This window comes from Chiloscyllium plagiosum, unplaced genomic scaffold (genome assembly GCF_037043375.1).
Source record: "Chiloscyllium plagiosum isolate Xiang-an unplaced genomic scaffold, Cpla_swu_hap1 HiC_scaffold_25, whole genome shotgun sequence".
Lineage (NCBI taxonomy): Eukaryota > Metazoa > Chordata > Chondrichthyes > Orectolobiformes > Hemiscylliidae > Chiloscyllium > Chiloscyllium plagiosum.
This window is the reverse complement of record NW_028270163.1, coordinates 48,382,826-48,406,364: the sequence shown is the minus strand read 5'-3', so window position 1 is coordinate 48,406,364 and position 23,539 is coordinate 48,382,826. Positions and strand designations below refer to the sequence as shown.

Here is a 23,539-nt window from a genome sequence, read left to right as displayed (position 1 = left end):
TTTGGACGGGGTCTGGGAGCGGTGTTGGACAGGGTCTGGGAGTGGGGTGGTATTGGACGGGGGACGGTGTCGGACGGCGTCTCTGGGGGGGGGGGGTGACGGTGCTGGACGGGGTCTGGGGGGGCAGGGTGGTGGACGGGGTCTGGGGGGGACGGTGTTGGACCGGGTCTGGGGGGGACGGTGTTGGACCGGGTCTGGGGGGGACGGTGTTGGACCGGGTCTGGGGGGGACGGTGTTGGACCGGGTCTGGGGGGGGACGGTGTTGGACGGGGTCTGGGGGGGGACGGTGTTGGACGGGGTCTGGGGGGGGACGGTGTTGGACGGGGTCTGGGGGGGACGGTGTTGGACGCGGTCTGGGGGGGACGGTGTTGGACGGGGTCTGGGGGGGACGGTGTTGGACGGGGTCTGGGGGGGGACGGTGTTGGACGGGGTCTGGGGGGGATGGTGTTGGACGGGGTCTGGGGGGGGACGGTGTTGGACGGGGTCTGGGGGGGACGGTGTTGGATGGGGTCTGGGGGGGGACGGTTTTGGACGGCGTCTGGGGGGGGACGGTGTTGGACGGGGTCTGGGGGGGACGGTGTTGGACAGGGTCTGGGGGGGACGGTGTTGGACAGGGTCTGGGGGACGGTGTTGGATGGGGTCTGGGGGCAAGGGCAGTGCTGGGGCAGTGTTGGACAGGGACGGTGTTGGGCGGGCGATGGTGCTGGGGTTGGGGGCAGTGTTGGATGGGGTCTGGGGGTGGGGGTTAGTGCTGGTCTGGGTCTGGGGGGGGGGGTTGGACGGGATCAGGGGGTGCGGTGTTGGACGAGATCTGGGGGGGCAGTGTTTGACAGGGTCTGGGGGGGGGGGCAGTGTTTGACAGGGTCTGGGGGGGGGGCAGTGTTTGACAGGGTCTGGGGGGGGGGCAGTGTTTGACAGGGTCTGGGGGGGGTGTGCAGTGTTGGACAGGATCTGGGGGGGCGGGGGGTCAGTGTTGGATCGGGTCTGGTGGCGCGGTGTTAGACGGGATCTGGGGTGTGGTGCTGGACGGGGTCTGGGGGGGAGGTGGTGTTGGACCGGGTCTGGGGGGGGGGGGGGGGGGGGGGGGGGTCGGTATTGGATCAGGTCTGGGGTGTGGTGCTGGATGGGGCCTGGGGGAGGGGGGCGGTGTTGGATGGGGTCTGGGGGTGAGGTGGTGTTGGACCGGGTCCGGGTCGGGGGGGTCGGTGTTGGATCTGGTCTGGGGGGGGGGGGGGGGGGGGGGGGGGGGGCGGCGTTGGATCGTCTCGGGGGGAGTGTTGGATTGGGTCTGGGGGAGTGTTGGATTGGGTCGGGGGAGCAGTGTTGAACGGGGTCGGGGCGGGTGACGTTGAATAGGGGCTGGGGGGCGAGGCTGGTGTTGATCGAGGTCTGGGGGGGGGGGGTGGGGGGCAGGGGCGGTGCTGGATGGGTTCAGGAGGCGCGATGTTGTATGGGGTCTGGGGCAGGGTTGGATGGGGTCGGGGGCGGGGGCGCTGTTGGACTGGGTCTGGAGTGGCGAGGGGTGGCGTTGAACAGAGTCTGAGGGCCTGGTGGTGTTGGGGGTGGGGCCTGAGGGTAGTGTTGGGGGTGGGGCCTGAGGGTGGTGCTGTGGGCGGGGTCTGAGGGTGGTGCTGGGGGTGGGGACAGTGTTGGACGGGGTCTGGGGGTGAGGGCGAGGGTGTAGTGCTGGGGGTGGGGACAGTGTTGGACGGGGTCTGGGGGCGAGGGCGGTGCTGGGGCAGTGTTGGACGGGGTCTGGGGGCCGGGGTGATGTTGGGGGCAGGGAGTGGGGGCCGGGGGGGTTGGGGATGGTGTTGGACAGGGTCTGGGGGCGAAGGTGGTGCTGGGGCAGTGTTGGACGAGATCTGGGGTGGTGTTGGGAGCAGGGAGTGGGGGAGGTCTGGGGAGGGGGTGGTGCTGGGAGTGGGAGCAGTGTTGGACGGGGTCTGGGAGCTGGGGTGGTGTTGGGGGCGAGGTCTGGGGGGTGGGGAGGGGGTGGTGCTGGGGGTGGGGGCGGTGTTGGATGGGGTCTGGCGGCGAGGGCGGTGCTGGGACAGTGTTGGACAGGGTCTGGGTGCTGTGGCAATGTTGGACAGAGTCTGGGGGTGAGGTCTGGGGGGTGGGGAGGGGCGGTGTTGGATGGGGACTGGGGGTCGGGGTAGTGTTGGGGGCGAGGTCTGGGGAATGGTGCTGGGGGTGGGGGCAGTGTTGGATGGGGTCTGGTGGTGAGGGCGGTGCTGGGGCAGTGTTGGACAGGGTCTGGGGTGGTGTTGGGGGCGAGGTCTGGGGGGTGGGGTGGGGGCGGCGTTGGATGGGGTCTGGCGGCAAGGGCGGTGCTGGGGCAGTGTTGGGCGGGGACGGTGTTGGGGGCAGGATCTTGCACGCTGTAAACTGCTGCAGTCTCCTAAACTGGAGCTGACTTTAAAAACTCCGAGCACCAGAGGAAAGGCATTTAACCAGTTAACCGAGTAGTCGATTATCCGAACAAAATAGTGCCCGCCAATCTTGTTCGGATAATCGAGGTTCCCCTGTACTGTGGTTCATTGCAGAAATCTCACTGGAAACATCCTTCCAGTCTCAACAAAACTCATTGTCAATTCCCTTTGTATTCAGCCATGGTACCAATTTTGGATCTAACTTGCACTTTGATTTGGATCCCATTGGCTTTACTTTTGCAATAAGTCTGATCAAAAAAACCTGGCTAAAATTCATACAGACAAGACCAAATGCACTCTCCTAACTGACCATCCTTATTGTCTCTCAAACTATTCTTGTACATATTTCAAATTTGACGTATGAGTTGTTTTAACTAAATTTCAATACTACATCATTGAAAATTGTATCCCACCAATACTCCGCTTACTTCCAGAATTAATCTGTATGCACATATTTTTATTAGCCTTTATACAACAACTCATACCTGCTATAAGCTTCCAATTAACCCAAGTCACAGCAATAAAGATCATGGACAGGATAGTGTACGAATCATTTAAATGGATTATGTTAATTAGGTTCATTAGTGCATTATTAAGGGTGGATGTAGAAACAAGATCCAAATTAATTATTACACTCCTAACAACAAGCTTGTTGGAAATATGCATAACTGTCCAACACTGCTTAGTTCTTTGATATTATTAAAATTATAGAAATAAAATTTTAAAAATCTAAATTTAAGCCTTCCTTACAAAAGTGTAAAGTGAATAACATACTTAAAACATATGCCATTAAAAGAAGACCCAACACATATTATCCTGGAAATCTTCCCAAGGGTTTGGAGGGATATGGGCCGGATGCTGGTAGGTGGGACTAGATTGGGTTGGGATATCTGGTCGGCATGGACGGGTTGGACCGAAGGGTCTGTTTCCATGCTGTAGCTCTCTATGACTCTAACCTATCTTAAAATCTGCTCATATGAAGTGAATGCAATGTAGACTGGGTAGGCCAAAATACCTGTTAACAGGATACAATTTCTAGGCATTTTTACTTAATAATTCAACATGAAATGAGTTAGGATCTAGATGTAGAGTAGAAACAACATTAATTACTCTTTCTTGTTAAATAAATCACGTTCAGTCAAAACACACAATGTAAAATTAAATGATAAATAACCAGAGTATCAATTTTTTTGCCAAGGCACACTGAGTACTTGACAAAGTGTAAATATTTCAAACTCATTATTAAAAAAGCAAATTATGAATCTTTTACCTGAGGTGAATATGAATTTCAATTCTGCGTGGATGAAGAGCAGCCCACATAAATCATAGAGAGTGGCCTGCTAGCTTAAGCAGCAGAACAGCGAACACCGACTCTTTAGCACAGTAGTTCAATTCCTGGCCTCAGAGAAAACCCAATTAACCTTAAAACATGTGTTACTTTTTGTTGTTATTGTTTGAGCTGTAAGACACCTCCAATAAACAAATACTCCCACTTGCAGTTGGAAGTACAGACCAGCAGAGGAAATGTTTTCTATACCGCAAAGGGTAACACCTGATGCCAGCTAATGCTGGGTAGTAATCATTCTATTTACTGATAGGACAGACAGTTGTGCAGCAATTGGGAAGAGTTTTGAAAATGAATTCACAAGAAGAAAACTGAATTCAGTATATCCCATCTGTAAGCAATGCAACTAAAAAGCAATATACAAAGCTGCAATATTTTAATTGCACGCATTTGCCAGAAGCCTATATTAAGACATGTGATGTGTCACAACTATAACTAAGTTTTCTGGATTAAAGAAAAGTCAAATAAAAAGTCAAATGATAAAGCAAAAACCACAACTAAATTTACATGCATTGAAGCGGTATTTTAATGGAACAAACATTTTTCAATCAGATTTGCACTTGGACAACCAAGAGAAGACATTTCTAACAGTGCTGGGTTCAATTTATCATTGCACAACAACAGAAGCATGGAGAACGGTTGTTTAAAAAAGTTGTTGGGGTTTGAGGAATTCTATGAAATTTTGAATTTTCAAAACAGAAAAAGATAGATTCCAGCTGGTGTGCTTCTTCCTCTGTCCTGCTCCCCAGATCTCTCCACTTCCAGCTCATATCAACAGAAATCACTGCAGTGCACATTCTTCCCCCGTCCCTCACGTGTATAAAGCAACAACAAGCATTTTCTGAATCAATCTAATTTTGCAATTTTGAAAACATTATAACTAAAAGCAACAAATACCAAACAGTTTCGGAAATAATTGAATTAGTACAATGTTGGAGGACTAGATTTTTCCACATGGGTTACATAGTGCAGAAAGACCTGAATAGAACTTCAATACATCTGTACTTTGTTTCCATATAATTATTCTTAACTGAGACAGAAGCCTTCTCCCCCAAATATTCTAAGAGTTGTGGTGCATAGAGCTAATGTTCTCTGCAATGGTTTAGCTGCCAACTCCCTCCTCCTTCTGTTTGTTGACCTGGCACCATCGGAATGTGATGATGGGGAATTTGGAGACAATTAGAAGCTAAAAACCACCCCATCGTACATTTCAATATCCTAGTGCTGAAATGCAGCAAATAGCAGGAGCAAAGATGCTGGGTCACAGAATAAATTTGATACAACTATAGCGCATGTGTGAAATACGAAAGAACAGGAGCACCATATCAAAAAAGAAACATAAAGGTAACCCGTCACTGAGGGAGCCAAAGAGCAGTTCAATCACTAAACTGAATTAAATTCAACGCATGGAACTTTCAGCAGTTGATTGATTTGTGCTGCAATACCAGGTGAGTACTTCCTACACATGCTCAATTGCAGGCTCTGTCAGCTGGCAGAATTGAACAAATAAGCTAGCTGGACACAGACTAACAGTTCGAGCTCCTCAGTTTTAGGCTTGTGCAGTTCTTAGCAAAGGGCAGGTTTTATTTTTAGGCCACCTATTAAATTAGCATCCATTTTTGCAGCACTTAAAACGACAATATTTTCAAAAGCAAATAAACTCATTCCTGCACTTTAAACAAAGGTTACTGTATTTGGACATGAAATAGGATTCCAGCACTATTCAGTAGCCTTTACTCTGTATTACTGAATTTTATTTAAATTGACAAGTGCAAGTGAACAGCCAGGGACCATAACATTGGACATGATCATAATTGGAAAATAAGTAGACAGAGAGATAGATTAGAGGAAAGAAAGTCTAAATTTGGGATGTTAATAGCCGCACCTTCTAAGAGGAAGGGAGATGGAGATAAGCAAGGTGTTCCAAAATCCTCAAAGAGGAAGCTTTTTAAAGCATTTGTTGCCTCGAGAAGGAAACAATGAGCTGCCTTCTTGAGCTACTGTAGATACAGTCAGGTTGCTGTTAGCGTGTGTGTTCCAGGTCGTTGAACTCCTGCTGCAACATTCTGGGCATGAGATGATTGGCCTCCAACTATCACAACCATTTTCCTTTGAGCTAGGAATGACTGAAACCAATGGAGAGCCTCGTTAGGACGCCTTGAGCTACACAAAATCAAATGTTGCTTTCATGTCAAAAGCAGTCTTTCTCACACCACCTCTTGAATCCAACCTTTCTGTCCACATTGGATTAAGACTGTAATAAAACCAGAAGCCGAGTAGCCCTGATGAACAATTATTGGTGTCCAAGTGTTGCTTGATAGCATTGATGAAGACACCTTCCATCACTGATGACCGAGAACAGACTAAGGGGGTTATTGGCTGACTTGGATTTGTCCGGTTCTTTTCGTTGACAGGACATACCTGGACAATTTTCCACAGCGTGTAGATGCTGCTGCTGTAGTACTCTTGAATCATTTTGTTTGGGGCATAGCTAGTTCTATATCTAAGTACCATTCTGCAATGCTGCTATCTGGGACAATATCCTTTGCAAAACCAGTGCCTTCAGCATTTCTTGAGGTTTCTTGTGAAGTAAATCAAATTGGCTGAAGACTAATACCTTTCATGTTGGCCAGCTAGGAAGTGGCAAAATTGGACCAAGCCCTCAACAGTTCCCTCAGCAGTTCTGACTGAAGGTGGTTGCAAATGCTTCAGCCTTGTCTTTTACTGATGTTCTGGACGCCCCCTTCATTGAGGTTATAATGTTACAAGGTTGGTACCTCTATTTTTAGTTTGCTGGAGCTGTTCCTGGAACACTCATCTCTACTTTTCATTGACCTTTTTAAACAACAACGGTTAGAATAACAGACCATAACAGTTTGTAACTTAGGGGGAATGCACAAGAAAAATTCTAAAATCTGACAGTGCTGTTAATTAAGAAAAGAAATAGTGACGAAGAGTTAATCATCTGTAGGCAAGAAAGGAATTGCTTTTTTGGTATTAAAGAAGTTACCAAAGTGAAACCACTTCAGAGCACAGCAAACAAATGGAAGCTAAATACTGCAAATGCTGGAGATCTGAGATAAAAAAAAACTAGGTGCTGGAGAAACTCAGCAGGTCTGGCAGCATCTGCAGAGAGAGAGATAAACAGAGTTAACGCTTCCAGTCTGATAAGGCCGTTCTTCAGATGATCGTAAACCTGGTTGATCTTGGAACCAAAACAACTGGTTTTAAAAAAAGACTCACTCTGTAACAAGACGGTGCGGCACGGTGGCTCAGTGGTTAGCACTGCTGCCTCACAGCGCCAGGGACCCGGGTTTGATTCCAGCCTCGGGCAACTGTCCGAGTGGAGTTTGCACGTTCTCCTCGTGTCTGCGTGGGTTTCCTCTGGGTGCTCCCACAATCCAAAAATGTGCAGGTCAGGTGAACTGACCGTACTAAATTGCCCACATTGTTATGTGTATTAGTCAGAGGTCTGGGCAGGTTACTCTTTGGAGGGTCGGTGTGGACTTGTTGGGCTGAAGGGCCTGTTTCCATACTGTAGGGAATCTAATCTAATCTAAAAAAAAAACACATTGGGATGGGCTAGAGGAAAAAAAAACCATTAACTCAAGATTGTTTTGATCTGAAGTCTAACAGAGAAGTAATTGCAGGTAGAGGATAGGGAATTTAATAACCATTCCTGGATTGCAAATACATGGAACTGAACGAAAGCTGAAAATGACAATAGCAAAATATGATATCAAAACATGGAGATTTTGCATTTGGAAAAAGATGAACTCAGTAAAAATTAAAATTAGTTAGTATTCTCTCATCCCCTTAGATGTTCAAATAATATGCATCCCTATCCTCGACCTGCAATCACTTCTCTGTTAGACTTCAGATCAAAACAATCTTGAGTTAAGCAAAATAACTGATCAAGTGCAATAATTTAAATAAGCTAAAGTGTGCTTATATCATGCCACTATATTCGTTAAACCTTTGGGGGGTGAAAAGCAGCCACAAACAGACATCAAGGTTCAGCTGACATTATTCACAAAATTAGCAATTACTACAAGATTAGGCATTGAATTGCAACATTTGCGGTTTTAAAAATACAGTATAAGAATTCTTCTTTTATTGATAGGCCACTATCCCCATGGCAAAAACCAGTTATTTTGTCATTGTGAAATTTCCAATGTAAAAGACTAATTTTTTGGTTAGCATCTTGATTTGTGTGTTGGATTACTGCTCCCATGCTTAGGAAAGTTTAAAGGAAAATGAAATCACTTAAATATGCAACAGTATAACAAAGAGTTTTCAAATTCATTTGTCTATTAGTTATTGTCAAGAGAGAGTCATATCAAGCATATGACAAACACAATTTGTAATGGGTGAGCAGAAGCTCTGAAGCTCTTCTGTGATGGCAGTAATGCTTGTCTTCAGCTGTGGAAAAGTCATAAAAAAATAATCATGGAGAAAAACTAATCACACAACAATTCCCAAGACATCAACACTTTACAAGAGAGAAAAGTCTGAATCTGTGACAATGTCCATCAGTTTCAGCATGGCTACTGAGGCATGCTCCTCTAAATGATGTAAATGAGCTTGTAGATCATATTCAATTAACCATTTTTCTCCATTGTGTTTTAGTGCACAGTCTCTCATTTACTGCTCAATGTTAATCAACCATAGCTGCTATGGAAATGTTACAGCAGATCCATACAACACATTACACATTAAGCTGATATCTGTTCTGCAAATTAGCGCCTGAGTTGTGTATGCATTGGTGAGCTAAGTATCTACAGCACAGAGCAATTCTAGACTGGTCTGTCAAGGGTTTGGACTTGTGCAGATGAGTTGGACAAATACACACGAAAGACGAAAGCAGAGAAATACTTACCAAATGGATCAAAGTAAAACTATTTACATTTGACTAGCTCCTGTGTTGGATATACTGATTGGTTTCTTGTTAGATATTTTGAATGTTTAATATACAAATCAGTGATTGGAGACCTCTTTACATTATGGACTTCAATTAAATTTACATTTAGCAACACTGACAAGAGAACAAATTCACATTGTAATTAAAAACACAAAAAGAATACATTTGCAGTAACAAGTACATGCAACTAATAAAGAAAATTAAAATAAAAAGTATGTTTTGAGTTCTGATTAAGAGCTGCTGGACTCAAAAATGTTAACTTCACTTTCTTCCCACAGATGCTGCCAGACCAGCTGAATTTCTCCAGCAATTTCAGTTTTAGTATATTTTGACTACAGACTACAGTCACAGAGTTATACAAAAGGAAACAGACTCTTTAGTTCAATTTGTTCATACCGACCAAGTTTCCCACACTGAACTAGTCCCATTTGATTTGATTTATTGTAGTCACATGTACCTTTGTTTTGAGAGCAGTACAGGCAGATCATCGCAAATAAGGACATACAGATCACAGACAGAGCAAGGCATACAGGTTACAACTGCACAGGATGGGTGCAAAGCAAGATCAATACCATTTGAAGTTAGAGTCCATTCAGCAGACTAATAACGACAGGGAAAAACAGCTGTTCTTGAATCTGTTGGTGTGTGGGTTCAATCCTTGTATCTTCTGCCGGACGGAAGATGTTGCAGAAGACTAGGGTGGGATGGGTCATTGATGATGTTGGCAGCCTTTCCGTGGCAATGGGAAATCCACAGATGTGAGGCTGGTTTCCGTGCTGGTCTGGGCTGTGCACACACGTTCTATAGTTTCTTCCAGTCCTGGGCACAACAGTTGCCATAAGAGGCTGTTACACATCCGGATGCTTTTTATGGTGCACCTGTAAAGGTTGGTTAAGGTCCTTATGGACATGCTGAATTTCCCAAGCTGCCTGAGGAAGCAGCAGCATTGCTGTGCCTTCTTGACCGTTGCACCTATGTGGGAAGTCCAGGACAGATTGTCAGATAACGTCACTCCCAGGAACCTGACGCTCTCGACCTTCTCCACCTCAGCTCAGTTGATGTAGATGAAGACATGTCATACTCTTTTCTTTCTGAAGTCAATGATCAGTTCTTGTGTTTTGTTATCAGTGATTGATATCAGTGCACCATGACACTAAGCCTTCTATCTCCTTTCAGCATTCTGACTCATTCTTGTTTGATATCTGTCCTACCACAGTGGTGTCATCAGCAAGCTTTGGCATTTAGCTAGACATCATGAGTGTAGAGTCGGGGGCTTAAAATGCATCGGTTGGGGGGTTTGGAGATGATGGTGGTTCCAATGTTGAGGATTATAATGGAGGAAGTGCAGTTGCCTATTTTCACTGATCGTGGTCTGTGGGTCAGGAAGCCGAGGATTCATTTGTAGAGGTCAAGAGCCGAAACCTAGGTCTCGGAGTTTTGAGATTAGTTTGGAGGGGATTATGGTGTGGAAGGTGGAGCTACAGTTTACCTGCGTATAGCCCATATCCCTCTAAACCTTTCCTACTCATGTACCTAAAAGTCTTTCAAATGTTGAAACTGTACCTGCATATGACATTTCCTCTAGTAGTTTTCATCTCACATACAAACCACCCTGTGTGAAAAAGTTGCCTCGCTGGTCTCTTCTAACTCTTTCTTCTGTTACCTTTAAACTATGCCTTCTAGTTTTGAACTCCCTTACCCTAGAGAAAAAAAAAACCTTTGCTATTCACCTTATCTATGCCCCTCATGATTTTATAAACTTCCATAAGGTCACCCTTCAGCTTCCTACACTCCAGAGAAAGAAGTCCCAGCCTATCCTGCCCCTCCCGACAACTCGAACCCTCCAGTCCATGTTTCATGAACAAGAGATTTGCTGCAGTCCTTACTTTCAATTTCTAATGAGAATGTAGACGGGTGAAGAGAAGAAGTTATCAGCAACTACAATTCCAACAGTTTCCTATGTAAGAGCTCCTGGAATGAAAGTACCGACTTTGACTGCTACATTTTAGTTACCAAGGCAAAAATAATCTTTGGATCCAATAAATTTTTTTTTCAAGAAAATGCAAGCGAAACAAATTCTCTTTGCTTTGTGGTATCTTTAATAAAATATTGTGATTTTATTGTTACATACTTTTAGATTAAGTGTTGTATCTGGGTTTCACCATTATAGATCTGTTTAAAACATTTCATTTTAAAATTTGATGCCCATGAAACAGCTACATAGTATCACAATTAACGGACTTAAGATCATAATAAACGGAGATAGTCTCCGGCTCCTGCCACTCTTGAAAGGTTCACGCTGTGCATATAGAAAGTAGTGCACGTGCATCCCTTTGTGAAATGCTTTGCCAGTAAATGAAAATTGCAGCACCCACATAAATATAAAGGAACAGAATAGAGTGACATCATTGTCAGTACTGGCAGGGACTGTACATGTGTGTTTTGCACATGGACTGAGTGTGTTTTCAGGGTATCAGCAAACATTTGCAGAAATAGAGAGAGAGCATGTGCACATGAAAGAGCTCCAAGCAAGGAAGCACAAGAGATAATTAGTTTTTTGAACAAATCATGGCAAAAGGTACCAAATTGTTATGTTAATACAAATAAAACAAGTTACCATAGTGCATGACAGAGTTACAGAAGATCATTAAATTAAAACAAAACTGTACAATAGAATAATAAATTAGTCTATGTGAGGAAGTCTATGTTAGTAAAAGTTATTTAAAGAAATTAAATCTTACAAATAAGAATTTGGGTATGATGTTAAATGGGAAATTCTAAACTCTGAAGAATTTAGACAATGTATAGATTATAACCAGGTTCAATTCCAGGACCAATAATTTCAGCCACTGTGTTCAAAATTAGGGCATTTTCTAATTGCTGAAGCCAGCCTCACGACCAAGGCTGGAAGAGTGCTGAAGCATTCCCCCACACTACAGGTCACATCATCAAATAAAATTACTGTTCCCTGTTATCCAGACAATCAATTAAATACTTTATCTATTTCAGGTTTTAGATAAAAAGATCTGTGAACTGAATTTAAACAAAAATAAATAAATTATTGAGTTATCAAAACAAAACTTATTAAGCAAAGGTGCAATAACTGGTTAGCATAAGCATTTAATAATATATAGGTACATTTAACTTTGTGTAATCCAAAACACACGTACAGCCATATATATACATACTAAGGAGAAACATTTTTCTGCAGACATTAACTTACTGATAAAACCCTTTGGTCAATGGGTTATTCTTCAAAGGCAAAAAAAAGTTTTTAAGTTTATTGTTCTGATGTTCTGACACGTATGGTCAAGACAGTAACCAAGCATGGTTATTTCAGGAGACTTGGCAGACACAGCTGACTCAGGAAATACAATACTGAGAAGTCTTGCGAATTTTAGAAGAATAAATAGGTTTCACCTTGAACACAACAAAACAGCTCTTCTCAGAAAATGGGAAGAGCCATTGTGCAGTGCTTCCTTATAGGCTTCTTGTTCCCCAACTTGTTGCAAGATACCAAAGCACTCTCCACCAAACTACTTGTCATGTAGCATCAGCATGTGTCCACAGCAGAATATGCAGTTATCACTAGTCACATGATTTCTATGAAGCCTTTTAAAAATAACTCCAATGTCCACAGTGACATTTCAGTGACCTTTGTAAATAAACCACTCCAGGTATTTCCAGGAAAAAGTCAATTTTTCCATAACACTTCAAAACTTAGGTCCTCTAAAAAATTAAACATTGAACATCTTTGTAGCAACAGCCACAACAGGGAGGTTATCAAGATTATTTAGGGTGTAGGTTTGCTTGCTGAGCTGTAGGTTTGATATCCAGACGTTTCATTACCTGGCTAGGTAACATCAGTGGCGACCTCCAAGTGAAGTGAAGCTGTTGTCTCCTGCTTTCTATTTATATGTTTGTCCTGGATTGGGTTCCTGGGGTTTGTGGTGATGTCATTTCCTGTTCGTTTTCTGACAGCCAGACTACTAAGACCCCATAGAATCCTAGTAGCACACAAACCCACCAACACTCTCAAACAAAAACTAACAAACTTAAAAGACCCAGTACAACCTATGGACAAAACCAACGTTATCTACAAAATTCCATGCAAGGACTGCCACAAACACTACATAGGACAAACAGGAAGAAAGTTAGCCAGCAAGATACACGAACACCAGCTAGCCACAAAAAGACACGACCCTCTCTCCCTCGTAGCCCTACACACAGTGGAAAGAAAAACCCACGATTTCGACAGGAACAACACATCTATCCTGGGACAGGCTAAGCAAAGACATGCCAGAGAATTCCTAGAGGCCTGGCACTCCAACCACAACACCATAAACACAAACACAGACCTAGATACCATCTATCAACCCCTCAGAAAATGAACAGGAAATGACATCACCACAAACCCCAGGAACCCAATCCATGACAAACATATAAATAAAAAGCAGGAAACAACAGCTTCGCTTCACTTGGAGGTCGCCACTGATGATGTTACCTAGCCAGGTAATGAAACTTCTGGCTATCAAACCTACAGCTCAGCGAGCAAACCTATACCCTAAACCTCAACCTGAGCTGTAAACCTATCAAGATTATGTCAAACCGCAATGTTACCTAGTTTATTAATGGTTGAAGTTATTAAAAAAAAAAGCAAAAAATACAGTAAAGGTAACAAAAGCAAACGTGAACAAGAATATGATTAAACGATATGGAAAAACACGATATTGACTAAACATGCATCCTTTTGTATTTTCGCCAATAATAGCTAGCAGAGAGATATTTGATGACAAAAGCACACAACTAATCTGCGAAACAATAACTGCCTCTTAGCTAATGTAAATTTCAGTGCATACGTACAACGTACATACAAGCCAAGAATCTGGAAACGTCATGCTATATCTGGCAGTATTACATATAAATTTCAAAGCTAAAAAGATCACTGTAAGCCTGACACTATAAAATGAATTGCAACTGAGATATTAGAAACATTGATTTCTACCCAATATGTACAAAGCAGTGTTCCTTTTTAAAATTAGACCTCCAATAATAGGTAGATGGCTTTGTGGAACAATGTGTTTTACACTTAGTCATGGCGAATCGTTGCTTCAATTTTCACCTCCCTGTTCCCTTCCTACACTGCTACTTCTAATACATACAAGAGTATCAAACTGGAATTGAATTCCATCGCTTTGATGTTATTACAACTCAGAGCTGGCAGGTTATGTTTTACAAACCTACAGATAGGTGGCGTACTCATCACAAGCTGCAGCGTACATCCCTTCCCGGAGGAATGCAGCACAAAGCAGAGATTAGATTTATGTAATGCTCTGAGATGATTGAACAAATGTATCTATCCACTGGATATGAATGCAAGTGTCTCCTGTTTCAAGTTCAGATCCTGACCATTGCATTTTGTAACTTTTTAATCCTTATCAAAATGTACAATACTGCTCCTCCAGCTTATAGTAATGATTTACAAGAACCAAATGCAGCAACATTCCAATCTGAACTGCATAATTCAAGAACTGGTTTTGGTGTTTCTACTAGGAATGAACTGCAATATAGCAAAATAATAATTCTTGTACATGATACGATTGTTTTCCCTTTTGGACAGTAAAACTTAATGTTTACCCCCCAAAAATCATTTTATACTCAGCTTTCAGAATGATTTACTAAAAGATTTAAAACACCATCAGTCACTTCAAGTACAATGTGAAATAGTAATTCTATAGCAGAAAGATGTAACTGCATTTTTTTATGGTTTTGAAAATGACACTGCGGCATTAAGTGAAATTGAGAAAAGAACATTCACTTCTTCCTTAAATTCTGGGAACTCTAAACAAGAACCCGTAGATAAAATGTTACACTTTATTTACTTCATCAATGCAATCGGTCAATCAGAAAGAATTTCCCCAAGAAGGCAGGCTGCTTTTATCCACTATGTGAAAATTAAATCCTCCCAGAATATTTTAGTTTTTTATTTGGTGAAGAATCTAGAACTCTAATACACCTAGGTATGAACATTTTAATCAGTGCAAAGCTTTAAATCTACAAGATACAGCTTTGTTCCTTTTTAAAATTGTATTTAGGAAGATGTCCAATTCCTGGTCGTCCAAAGCACCGGGAAGGGTCCTTTACATGCTGCAATTAGTACTCAAGGAGCAGTGTAACATGAAGCATTGCCTGAGGCAGAAAATGAAGTGAATACAGAGTACAACTAACCTCTGGTGGTCGGCAGCATGTCAGATAACCCTTGCCATGCAGTCACCATCTCTGGATTCTTTTCCAAATCTGCAAAGTTCTTCCAAACCCGGATGGCGCCATCATCTAAAGAATGTTACCAAGAATTTAAATCAATAATGAAGAAAATGCTGTTTTAAAAGAAAACCACAAGAATGGACCTAGGGACTCTCACTCTGCTAAAATTATGGAGCCTCGCTGACACTGTAAAATGTGGCAATGCGCAATAAGTGCTGGAAAGGAGGTGATGGTATTAGTGGCATTGTTACTAAACTATTAATCCAGAAACCAAGCCTGTGGAACTCTGCCACGGCAGATGGTGCAATTTGAATTTATTACGTTAAAAAAAGATCAGGAGGTAAGATTCTACCGATGACCATAAGCATTTTTTTTAAAACAACTGGCAATCTGTCTCACTATAGTCATTCAGGGAAGAAAATCTACTATCTTCACCTGGGCTGGCCTACTTGCGACTCCAGATCCACAGGAATGGGGTTGTCTCTCAACTGCACCCTGAAATAACTGAGCAAGCCACTCAGTTCAAGGGCAGCTAGGGATAGGCAATAAAAAAAGGTCAGCCAGCAATACTCTCGCACCACAAGTCATAGAGATGTACAGCGTGGATACAGACCCTTCGGTCCAATTCGTCTATGCCAACCAGACATTCTAAATTCATCTAGCCCTATTTGCCAGCATTGGCCCATATTCCAATAATTCCTTTCTATTCATATACCCATCTAGATGCCTTTTAAATGTTGTAATTGTATCAACCACTTCCTCTGGTAGCACATTCCACACATACATCACCCTCTGCATGAAAACATTGCCCCTGAGGTCCCTTTTAAATCTTTCCCCTCTCACCCTAAATCTATGCCCTCTAGTTTTAGAATCCCCCAATCCAGGGAAAAGATTTTGTCTATTTACTCTAATGATACTCAAATGTTTTATAAACCTCAATAAGGTCACCCCTCAGCTTCTGACGCATGAAGAAAAAAATTGCTAGTGATGCCACTTCCAATGAAAGAATAAAATAAGAAGTACAAGTAGCTTCACTTGCCCCTGGATTACCTTAGTTGCACACGGTTTGTCTAATTTGTAATAATTTTAATTAGTACCGAATGTCAAAGTTATTTGTGAGGAAAACTGACTTTCATGCAGAGATTGAACAGACCTTTAAAAACATCCGAATGTGTTCAGAATCTGCACTGCAAATTTTCTTTGTTTATGGTCATTAGATATTAAAATGTTTCACGTAACCAATGAACTGACTGTATGACTTTCATGAGGTTATGAAATGCAGAATCATGAACTAATTAACATAATCATAGCACTACTAAAGTAGTTTCATTGCCAATGCATCTTTTACTAATTACTTAAAAAAAACAGAGTGAACATTTTATTTTATCAACATTATTCATGGTGAATTTTCTAATTTTAAACCATGTTAAATTGTGACTGGTGACCATGAAGGAAACTGGCTGAGTGGGATCTCTGAATTCAACAGTGAAACCCTATCTCAAGACATTACCACTCTGAAAATATAATTTGCTTCTGTCAATATGGCATGAATGGAGCAGACGCATTACTGATAGAAGAATCTACAATGTGATTAAGGATGCTACTAAAATTCATTTATGAATGAAAGGCTGTAATACGCATTCCACCATATTCAAGGTTTTACACAAACATAAATACAAGCTGGCTTTGTAAAAGCAATATATCTTAAAGTCATATATTAAATCAGAGTTGATATATATTATTCCTCATGAACTACTTATATCTGGTTTGTAGAGAGCTGAGGGTTAGTAATTCCTCTTCGTTGTTTGCCGTTTGTTACTAACAGTCCTGATTTATGGGGTTTATACACACTGACTTAATTTTTACAATAATTGAAGTGACTGTTTGCAAAATACTAATTACTTTGATGTCGAACATACTATGACATTTGTCTGCACTCTGTTTATTGTTTATTTTATTCATTAATGAGATGTGGCGAGGTCAGCATTTATTGCCTATCCTCAATTGTTTTGGATAAGGTGATAATGATGTACCTTCTTGAAGTGTTGCAAAACTGGGGTGTAGGTGGACCCACAGTGAAATTAGGAAAGGATTTTGCTGCAGTGGCAGTGAAGGAATGATGATATATTTCCAGTTCTGGATGGTGTGAGACATGTAGGGGAATTTGCAGATGGCCTCTGCAGAATTTGATCTTCCAGGTGGTACAGGCTGAGTGTATTGGAGGGTATACTTTGGGCAAAGCAATCAGTTCTGAAGCAGTTTGAATGTTGGCCAGTTAATTTACCTTGTTAAAATATTTACCACCCTGAGCATTAGCTTTTTTTGCACTTGCTTATTACTTGCAGCCAATTAATATTCTGGACAGCACATTTTTGAATACAAGTTTGCTACGGTAATTCTTCTGTACAACAACTGGGAAGCATAAATACTTGTGTGGAGTTAATCATGTAATGATTAAATGTAATTCTACAGGCAGTGGGAAAATGAGAAACCATTACAGAATTAGTTGCTCCCTAAAAAAAAATGAGGTCTCATTTCATCACAGACCAAACCAGAATCATTCATTTGTGGATCAAATTCAGCAGCATGAAAAATACTTTAAATACATTTGGATGAATTATTATTATTATTGTACTTAAAATGGATAAACATAAATATTTTGCTTGTAAGCAATTAGATATGGAGTATATTTTATAATTTTGAAGGGATAGAAGTGGTATCACTCAACGTGCATCTGAAGTGCTAAAACTGTAGTTTTCTGAAGAAGGGTCACTGGATCTGAAACGTTAACACTGTCTTTGTCTCTCCATGATGCAGCCAGACCTGCTGAATTTTTTCTGCAATTTCTGCTTTTGTTTCTGATGTCCAGTAGCTGCAGTTCTTTGTTTTCTTTTATGCATTTGAAAGCTGGCACTGTGCACTTTCCATTTCTTTGAGATATTTCACTTGCCACCATATCATTATTTTAGTCAGAGTAAAGTAAACGCTTATCAGTACTTTGCATACTATTATTACTTCTCTTTATAACTCCATGGTGCCTAACCATCCAAAATCCTACTTTCTTGACAACTGACTTTATTTTCTAAAGTTGTTCCTGGGATGATGTGGGCATTACTGACTAGGCCAGCGTTAACTGCGTATTCTTCAATGCCCTTGAGAAGATGGTGGTGACCTACCTTCCTAAACTACTACCATTACATATGGGTGGTGGAGGGAGACTATTCGAAGGGGTACCAATCAAGCATTAGCTGCTTTGTCCTGGACATTGAGCTTTTTGAGTATTGTTGGAGTTGCACTCATCCAGGCAAATCAAATTTGTGACTTGTGCCTTGGTGATAATGGACAGGCTTAAGGGTTTCGATTTGAAATTAATGGGTGTAGGTTTGCTCGCTGAGCTGTAGGTTTGATATCCAGACGTTTCATTACCTGGCCAGGTAACATCATCAGTGGCGACCTCCAAGTGAAGCAAAGCTGTTGTCTCCTGCTTTCTATTTATAACTTTCTCCTGGATGGGGTTCCTGGGGTTTGTGGTGATGTCATTTCCTGTTCATTTCTGAGGGGTTGATAGATGGCATCCAGATCTATGTGCTTGTGGTTGGAGTGCCTCTAGGAATTCTCTGGCATGTCGTTGCTTAGCCTGTCCCAGGATAGATGTGTTGCCCCAGTCGAAATGGTGGTTTCTTTCATCCGTGTGTAGGGCTATGAGGGCGAGGGGGTAGTGTCTTTTTGTGGCTAGCTGGTGTTCATGTATCCTGGTGGCTAACCTTCCTCCTGTTTGCCCTACGTAGTGTTTGTGGCAGTCCTTGCATGGAATTTTATAAATGACGTTGGTTTTGTCCATGGGTTGTACTGGGTCTTTTAAGTTTGTTAGATTTTGTTTGAGAGTGTTGATGGGTTTGTGTGCTACTAGGATTCCGAGGGGTCTCAGTAGTCTGGCTGTCATTTCTGAAACTTCTTTGATATATGGTAAGGTGGTTAGGGTTTCTGGCTGTGTCTGGTCTGTTTGTCGTGGTTTGTTCTTGAGGAATCTGCGCACTGTGTTTTTTGAGTATCCGTTCTTCTTGAATATGTCATATAGGTGGTTCTCCTCGGTTTTTCGAAGTTCGTCTGTGCTGCAGTGTGTGTGGCTCGTTGGAATAGTGTTCTGATACAGCTTCGTTTGTGTGTGTTGGGATAGTTGCTGGTGTAGTGGAGTATTTGGTCAGTGTTTGTCGGTTTTCTGTATACGCAGATTTGTAATTCTCCCTTGTCCTTTTTTTCGACTGTGACGTCCAGAATGCGAGTCTGTTGTCAGTTTCTTCCTCCTTGGTGAACCTTATGCCTGTGAGGGTGTTGTTTATGATGTTAAATGTCTCTTCTATCTTGTTTCGTTTTGTGATGACAAAGGTGTCATCTACGTAGCGAACCCAGATTTTTGGTTTGATGATTGGTAGGGCTACGTAGGATAAACACTACGTTGGACAAACAGGAAGAAAGTTAGCCACCAGGATACATGGGCACCAGCTGGCCACAAAAAGACACGACCCCCTCTCCCTCATAGCCCTACACACGGATGAAAAAATCCACCATTTCGACTGGGACAACACATCTATCCTGGGACAGGCTAAGCAAAGACATGCCAGAGAATTCCTAGAGGCCTGACACTCCAACTATAAGCACATAGATCTAGATGCCATCTATCAACCCCTCAGAGAATGAACAGGAAATGACATCACCACAAACTCCAGGAACCCCATCCAGGAGAAAGATATAAATAGGAAGCAGGAGACAACAGCTTCGCTTCACTTGGAGGTTGCCACTGATGATGTTACCTAGCCAGGTAATGAACCGTCTGGATATCAAACCTACAGCTCAGCGAGCAAACCTACACTCTAAACCTCAACCTGAGCTACAAACCTTCACAAATCTTGCGATTTGAAATTAATGTTGTAGGAACTTGTATGTTTGGGCAGCAATCATTGTAGTGTTGGCTGAAATCTCTTTGCCTCAAAGGAGACTATGTCTTTGTTCAAGATTTCCAGTAAAGAAACTTAAATTTCTTCAGATACACTGAGAGGAACATTGCTATTTTCTGTGATAATCATTTCAAAACACAACATAAAACAAAACAGTCAGTGAATAACTTTGAACCCAGAACAGAACACTGAGTCTCTTACATAGTCAGATTTAAATTTATAACTCAACATGGAAAGGTTTTTACTTCCACTGAAGCTTATTAGAATGGAGTTAACACATCTTGATTAATAATACACACTTCAGAAAAATATGATTAATCTAATTATAATTTTAAATATGAAGTCTTGCTTGCTTAACAGTCTGAGAAGTACTGACAAATGAAATTAATAATGTTAGTATATGACGTTATACAATATGCATAAATGTACTGTGCACTGGAGGGGAAAGGTCCTAGTTCACATTTTATCTCTTTCAGTTGCAAAGCATAAAGAGTCACAATTTACATTAAACTACCACTGGCATTCCCCTAACTGTAGTGAGCAATTCATATCCTGCCCACCATCTACAAGACACAAGTCAGAAGTATGATGGAATACTTCCCAATTGCATGATGAGTGCAACTCCAACACTGAAGAAGCCTGGTACCATCATGACAAAGCAGCTCACTTGGTTGACGTCACATCTACCACTTTAAGCACTGAACTCCATCCCCCATGACACACTGAGGCAGTAGTTACTACCATCTACAAAACACACTGCAGCAACTCATCAAGGCTCTTTTGATAGAATCTTTCAAACCTGAGGACTTCATCACTTCCAAGGTCAAGGGTAGCAGATGGAGAGGAGCACGGCCACCTGCGCAAATTCCCCTTCAAGCCACACACTGTCCTTACTTGGAACTGTATTGCTGTTTTTTCACTATTACTGCCTCAGAATTCCAGAACTCCCTCCCTAACAACCCTGTCGATGTCCTTACACCAAATGGACTAACGTGGTTCAAGAAGGCAGCTCATCACCTCCACAAGAATAATTGGGAATAAACAATAAATGCTGGCCCACCTGGTTTTATGCCTACATCCCATGAATTAAAGAAAACAAAAAAAAATTATTTCCAAAAAACGTTAAATATCAATTACTATTTTCATAAGTTTTAGAAGTTTCATGCTGAAAATAAACCACAAAAATAATGTCACAATATTGCTTCAATTCTCTGCACAAGAATGCAGATACACGTAATTTTCACAGCTCAGAACTTTTAATATCAAATCCTTGGATTTCAAAACAACAATGTTAGATTCAGAAAGTTCCAGTAATTTTCTGGTGACCCTAAAGGAAATTTATTTTACTTCAATAAAATATGCTTTTGTGCATGATGGTTTAGATGGAAGAAAGGATGAACAAAATGTGACCATTTCTGTTAATTATATACCACAGAGAAACACATGGCCATGAGAAATGCTGGAAAAAAAGGATAAAGTAAAAAAAAATTCTGTGGTGACATTGTGAACGAGAAAACGTTGAAATACGATTTCTAGTAAATATGGTCACATTATCAGCCGTGATTTTGCCTGCTATTATCAAACGATGCAAAAAAACCTGGTTTCAGAAGGGCAGAGTGACAAGTTGAATCTTGAGTTATGGTTAAAACCTAAGAGTAAAAATGTGCAGTTATCTAAAAACATCATGCCCTATACTTAGATTTCTGAATCAGAGCTATCCACGCAGTCAGCCCCAAATGCTCAACTATGCACTGACACATCAATGATTATGATGGTAGGCTATGAAGTTCAGATTTTACATTGTTAGAGTTACTTCACCTGTGGCAGAGAGGAGCAGAGAGAAATCCTGTCCATTCAGATATTCCATTGCAGTTATCCGGGTGTACCGGGGATTCCCGTTGTGGAAGTAGTCAAGCTTTTCTCCTTTCTCCCAATCCCAAAAACTTTAATGAGAAAACAAAATATGAATCAAAAAGCCACTGAATTAGTTAGAATAACTTTGATGTTGAAATAATTTACGATAGCCAAAGCTGCTCTTACCAAATACTGTCTTTGTCAGCCACTGCTATACAAGGAGTAAAAGGATGAAACTTCACCACCGAAGGGACACCTGGGTTTCTGTTTATAAAGATCTGGTCATCTAATCTTGTGATACCTAATTAAGGAGAAAATTAGCTAAAAATCACAAAATAAATCACAGCCTTTTCGGGAAAGTACAGTGGAATCACAGAATTAAATTGAGCTCATTCAAAACTCTGGTTATAATGAAGGTGTCATCCATTCTCACTGGAAAAATAGGAAATCTGAAAGAAAGATTCCAGCGATAAACCAAAATTCTGGATTGGCAACTCTGGATTAGCCAAACTTGCGCAATCTTGTTATACGACCACAGCAACCGTTCGAATTGGATTAGGTTATTTTACAGCACAAAATCACAGAGAAGCCTGTAGCAATGCTAATAAAAAGTCTCATTCATATTCTGAACAATTCGCACCAAGAGACATTTTTAATATACCTGATGAACCTGTTTACTCTCTATTGCCAGATCATTCCTTTAAGATGCAAAAAGTAACAGCGGAGAGCAACGCAAAGAACGTGTCACTGTCATGGTCTACACCAACATGGACGGTACTGAAAAGCTGCCAATTCATTTGTTAGAAATAGTCAAGAGTCCATGGTGCTTTGTGAATCTTCAGGTCCAAACCACTCAGTATGTGGCTCACAAAATGTCCAGGATTATCTTTGGCATTTTCGGGGCATGTATCAGAAAAATGGACAAAATGTATCAATAGGAGATCTTCAGCCCAATGACCCAGAACAGTATAATAAAAACCCCTCCCACCCACCTCTCTAGCTAAAGCTGCAGAGGGTGTGGAGTTGCTGTTCCAGGATTTCACACTGCCACGTGAAAATATGCTTGATGACATGATACACCATTTCAAAGACAGCACATTCAGAAGAGGTAGTTTCCAGAACAAACATCCAATGTTCCTCAAAAGAGTGTTACTGTACAGGGTCTGGTGTCATTGTAACGTGTGAGCAATTTGAAAAGTAAAGGCACTTTTCACAAATTTGCTGCAACACTATCCTCGGTTTTGTTTTTGACATATAGCAGTTGCAGATAAATGGGTTTACAGAGGGACTTCTTCAGCTCCCTCAAAGCTCTGCTTACCATAATCTGTGGGCAGTTCCCCCCTGCATTCTGACGTAGTGATTTTACTATAGATACAAAACAGCTTTCATGCTCAGAATAGTTCGTACTGTAAAACCATCCTGAATAGATTTCCTGCAGAAGGCCGTGAAAGGCATGGGGAGGACGTGAATTATATATCAAAACTGGAGGTGCCAAAAATAGAAAAGGCCAATGGCTGAATAGCTAGTTAGAGTATGGGTGAGCGCTCACACTAAACAGAAAAATGACAGCACCAGTAGAGCTCGTGGAAGGATTACTGGAAGCATGCACCCGTTTAGTAAATGGGCATTCGAATACTGACAGCTTTTCCTGCTGTGTTCCTGGATGGCGTGCTTCAGACTGAAAATGGGAAAACTGAGTTCAGAGGATTGCACACAAAGAACAATACAGCACAGGAACAGACCATTTCAGCCCTCCATGCCTGCA

General features: G+C 41.9%; 1 protein-coding gene across 1 annotated transcript in view; it reads right to left on the bottom strand.

Moving 5' to 3' along the window:
* rptor (regulatory associated protein of MTOR, complex 1) overlaps positions 1 to 23,539 on the bottom strand; it is a 397,195-nt gene that overhangs the window by 42,970 nt on the left and 330,686 nt on the right. Inside the window, exons 26-28 of the mRNA XM_088000708.1 lie at positions 21,961 to 22,075; positions 21,739 to 21,863; positions 14,930 to 15,034 (exon numbers count right to left, since the gene is read on the bottom strand). Coding sequence (XP_087856834.1) covers positions 14,930 to 15,034; positions 21,739 to 21,863; positions 21,961 to 22,075 — 345 coding nt within the window. The remainder of the gene's footprint in view (positions 1 to 14,929; positions 15,035 to 21,738; positions 21,864 to 21,960; positions 22,076 to 23,539) is intronic.